This window comes from Halichoeres trimaculatus, unplaced genomic scaffold (genome assembly GCF_033239565.1).
Source record: "Halichoeres trimaculatus isolate MK-OKI-2021-1 unplaced genomic scaffold, fHalTri1.1 fHalTri1_scaffold_4, whole genome shotgun sequence".
NCBI lineage: Eukaryota > Metazoa > Chordata > Actinopteri > Labriformes > Labridae > Halichoeres > Halichoeres trimaculatus.
In genome coordinates, this window is record NW_027437182.1 from 7,816,631 (window position 1) to 7,821,378 (window position 4,748).

At 41.6% G+C, this 4,748-nt stretch overlaps 1 protein-coding gene across 1 annotated transcript; it reads right to left on the reverse strand.

The window, feature by feature from the left end:
* Positions 1–290: 290 nt before the first annotated feature.
* Positions 291–4,095, reverse strand: fetub (fetuin B). The gene is made up of 7 exons (XM_074669058.1): positions 3,883–4,095; positions 3,057–3,170; positions 2,805–2,892; positions 2,501–2,667; positions 1,650–1,754; positions 1,349–1,435; positions 291–1,016 (listed from the first exon to the last, which is right to left on the reverse strand). Exons 1-7 carry the CDS (start codon positions 4,093–4,095, stop codon positions 291–293), a joined length of 1,500 nt encoding a protein of 499 aa, XP_074525159.1.
* Positions 4,096–4,748: the final 653 nt, after the last annotated feature.

The following is a 4,748-nucleotide window of genomic DNA, read 5'->3' on the forward strand; positions in this document are numbered from 1 at the left end:
TCTTGCAGTGCACTGAATCAACAAAAGCAATCAAACACAGGGCAGGTATTTATGGTTTAATTTATTGTTTATGCAGTCTTGCATAGATAGACACATGAGCAGGGAAAACCTTGTTTGCCAGCTTGACTGTACACTTTGTTGATTTGAGAGAGATGTTGATGCCATGTTGTGTTTTTTTATCTACATGTTGAAGAATATGAGTGTATGTGGGTGTAAACACAATGTTAGTATTTTTTTTCTGTTTGAGTCTGTGGTATTTGATCAGTTTCTGAGTGACCTCCACAGCCACTTTATGCAGGCAGGAACATGGGGTCTTCAGCAAAAGCTTTCTCCACCAGGGTGGTTCCTTGAGGGGGAGGTGAGCACTGGCCGGAGACTGTGGTGGGGAAAGGCTCGATGAAGGGCTCCGTTAGGTCAGGGATCTGGGGGTCAGGCTTCAGAACCAGAGGAACTCCTGCCTCAGGGCCTGCAGCAGGAACATCAGGGAAAGATGGCAGGGTCATGGGCTGGTCCATGGCAGGCAGCACCCTCACCATGCCTTCAGGGTGGTCGTGGTCCCCGTCATGTTTGTGATCATGGTGGTGATGGTGGTGCTCATGCCCATGCTCATGGGGGTGCTTGTGGTCGTGGTCCAGAGCTATTTCATGGTCATGCTCATGAGTGTGATCGGCACCAGTGTGCTTGTAGTCATGGTGCTGGTTGGGAAAGTCGTGTGCATGGTCGTGTGCCTTGGCGTGATGAGCATGGGTGTGGTCGTGATTGTCCCCGTGGTCATGGGAGTGTCCGTGAGAGTGGCTGTGGCCTGCTCCATGGCTGTGTGTGTGATGGTGATGGGGGTCGTGTTTGTGGGTTGCATCATGAGCGGTGTGGCTTGCGGTGTGGTCGTGCTGGTGGTCGTGGGTGTGTGCATGGTCAACAGGGTGGGCATGGCTGTGGTCGTGGCTGTGTGTTGTGGCTGAGTCAGTGTGGGCGTGGTCTTCAGCTTTGTCGTGCAGTATCTTCTCTCTTTGAGCGGCCTGTGGGACACATCAGCGAAAAATTAGTAAAATTGACACATTTGTGTGTTAAAAATAATATGACAGCTGAAACTTTGTGAAAAGGCACCATAATTATGTTTTGTATTATTTCACTGTTTTGGTTCATCTTTTAGTGCTTAAAGGCTTGACCCAAGGAGTTACCCTAACCAACTGTGCAGGAAATATAAATTTACACATTTTTATAAAAAATATGACAAAAGTTATTTTAAGACATTTAAAACAAAAAATATCACCAACTGTATGTAAATTCCCAAAAGGCAAATTTAATAAATGTGTAAATCAAGACTGTATCATAGCTCAGTGAATCTTACCGCAGGCTCGTAGATCTCACACTCTACACTGACGTCAGGTTCACCAGCAGGAGAGTAGTAGAGGGAAGCCTTACAGAAGCCTTTGTGCTGTTGAGGGAGGGGCACAGAAAAGAAGTAAGAGAGCTAGAAAGCTGAGGAATGTCTGCAATTTTAGTGTTGACAAATGTGTCTATGTAAGTCCTATTTTTAATTTTTTTTGTTAATATGGACATAAAATAAAACTGAAGGACTAAAAAGAAGAACGACTCTCTTTAATGAAAATTATTATTTTTTAGCTATGAAAACAGTTATCAAGACTCACAGTAAATTCGCAGCTCATGAGTGGGCAGTCACCATCCACTACGGTATTGGCGCAGGTGGTCTCCTGGATGCTGTACTCTACATTGTAATACATGGACATGGCCATCTGGATACAGAGAAAGAAAGAAAGAAAGAAAGTTGTATAAGTTTAGACATAAAACAATGAAAGGTTTAAATTGCATTAAATTGAAAAAGCTTCATTCATCCCCAAGGGGCAATTAAATTAAAACTGGTTTATCTGGAGTTGTAGAGGCAAAAACCTGTTGACATTTGACAAATTTGTATTTATTTAATTTATTTATAGGCCTTGTTTTAGAAAAAAAAAAAAAGGAAACACCTTGGCATTTAAGGCACATTTTTCTTCAGTCTGCATCTTTTAAAAGACTAGCAGAAGAAGACTCAACTCTATGGAAAAAAATCCTTTGGCTGAATTTATCATCATAGTAAACTTTACCAAATAAGTTCGGCTGATAATTTTTGGTGTCAGTCTTTGCACATCATTTATTTGGCTCAATAAAATAAAATTCATTGTAGTTATTCAGCCAAACTATTTTATCTTGACACAAAATTCTTAGAAGCAAACTGTGTCTGTCCCCTAAGCAAATATAGACCTGATGTATAAAATTTACAAATCCCCCTTTGTCATATTTCTAATTCTAAGGCAAAGAAAAATCCCTGAGTGCATTAGCTGTGCTATTTAAATTTTCTGTAACCTGCACCGTCAAGGTACTGCTCTTGATTTCAGGAAAAAGCATCAAGACTATAAAGTGAAGTTCTGACCCCGAACTGTTCAGGATGTAAGATATACAGCATTTTAGGCAAATTTCTGTACCCCTTATAGAGGAATCTTACCCCAGCAGTAGCACGTTCAATTTTCACTGGAGCATAGCGTTTGTTCATTCCACCCTCCTTGTTGAACTTCTGCATAGAGAGAGTCATAGCCTTCTGGACCTCAGCATTGTCTGTACCGATGTGTGAAGGACAGTCTGGGCAGGTGCTTTGCACCTGAGCTGCAGGAACTAAGCAGAACACAGACAACTTTTTAAACTTTGTACTTGAACAATTTTCATTTGAAAAAGCATTTAGATATATTTCAGATATGATTTCATGTCTGAATTTAATGTCTTTTAGATTATTTCAAAGTTAGTCATGTTACCTGGTCTGATGGTACAGCTGTATTTGTAGAGACGCACCACTCTATGTGGCCTATTGACGTAGATGGCGGCTTTGCACTGACCATAAACCTGCAAAAATGAACTCAATAAGTAACTCATTTAAAGTTAAGTGCACAATCAGAAGACTTTTTATTCATTCTTCTGCTGACTCACTGTAAGAACTACTCATCCGTGTCTAATCTGATACAATAGTCATACTATGCAGCAGAAAAAAAAAACATTGTGTGTCTTACCGGTGTGTTTGCTGTTGATCGAACTTCGCAGGTTTTCCAGTCCTTCTTGCTGAGAACACTGCAGTTGGTCTCCACAACATCCAGAGTCAGGTAAAACACCACGCCAGTCTCTCCCTGTGACACACACATATTCAAGATGAGGACACATCATGCAGCTATTGACCAAAGTACTGAACTCAAGAGGAGCCTTCCGTAAATTACTGGTGAATTAAAACCCAGAAGTCTGGGAACCATATTCATACATTCCCATGATTTTGTTACTCTACCATCAAGTCTTTTTTTTTTTTATCCCCAATTCAGCTCAATATGTCTTGGTACTCTTTTTTTTTAACACAGTTTAAAATATCTCCCCTCTTCTGTGATGGTCTGGGTGGATTAATATCCTCCATGATTCAAGTGCTAACGTCCAGAGATAACCTTGTTTATGGCTTTTATGTGTGTGTGTGTGTTTTATTTTCACGATTTTTAAGTTTGGCAATGTAGATTCATACTTGTGAGGCTTCTCTTTCAAATAATCTGCTGAGTAATTGACTCAAAGTTGGTGAATATCTAGTGGATATCTATCCATTTAACAAGACACTTCCACATCTCGCCAAAGTAACATAAGCTTTTTGAGAGCTTTAGAAACAACCCTAAATGACTGAAATAAGCCTTTCATTTGGACGGAATCCCACTTTCTTTTAACTCAAACCAACAACTCTGCACTCTGATAATCTGAGCAGCAACTCAAAGAGGTTTCTTCCTTCACAGTCTTAATCCACTCTACAGAGTGGTCATATCTCAACAAGAGTGCTGACAGATTTTTACGCTCAGTACTCTGACTTACATGTCTCTTCATGTGCACATTGGACAGGCGGTGCAGAGCCAGGATGTAACCCTCCTCTCGGTCCTGGTTGATCTTGGTGAGAGCCAGCTCTCCTGTAAACTTCGCCTGTGCGTCATCACATGATCCCTGCTCTAAGGCAGCCTGCTCCACCGGTGCACCGTGGGTGAGCACACACCCTAACACCAACAACGACAACAACGCAATGTGCTTCATGGCCACGGTCAAACACCCTGAGATGGTCAGGGAGAAGGAGAGCAGACTTTTATACCTTGCTGTGGGAGTCCACTCCTCTTATGCACACACAGACTTACTCAACCACAGCCCCTCCTAATCACAGGTAAATATAACCATTGACCTCTCCCACTCAAAACCTATAGGTCTCTGCTGGGCAGTAAATCAACTCATCTATCAACCAATCAAGCAGCTTCTGTACAGTCTTGCTCAATGGAGCTTATCAGTGAGACCACACTGAGCCTGGCAAACGCGATCAACAAGCTGATTCACCCTGAAAACATACTTTTCATTCTTTAACCAGCTAACAGATCAAATGTCAGATCATCTGGAGCAGATATCTCTTCGTTATATCACAGACAAGAACAAAACAGTGTGGCTGAACAACTCTTGGCATTGTAATGCTCATACAGTACAGTCTGGAGGATTGTCAGATTGCTTTTTTCCGGTCCTGCTTTGTTTCTATTTGCTTTTTCACAGGCTTGCCTAACTTCATAGGCAGTCACACCAGTTAACCCTTTCAAAGTCCTCAGTAACTTAGCACAGAAAGTAAGGTAATTTGTGTTTCTTTGCTTCACCTGGCGTTACCAGAGATTCAAAGTTAGAGTCAATAGCAACAGCAGAAAAAGCTGTTT

Excerpts from the sequence above, each read along its gene's own strand:
- fetub (XM_074669058.1), bottom strand. The coding sequence starts at position 4,095 with ATGAAGCACATTGCGTTGTTGTCGTTGTTGGTGTTAGGGTGTGTGCTC. Across the intron at positions 1,755-2,500 it reads TTGAACGTGCTACTGCTGGG|ATGGCCATGTCCATGTATTA; the intron begins GTAAGATTCCTC and ends CTCTGTATCCAG. Across the intron at positions 1,436-1,649 it reads TCATGAGCTGCGAATTTACT|CACAAAGGCTTCTGTAAGGC; the intron begins GTGAGTCTTGAT and ends CTCCCTCAACAG.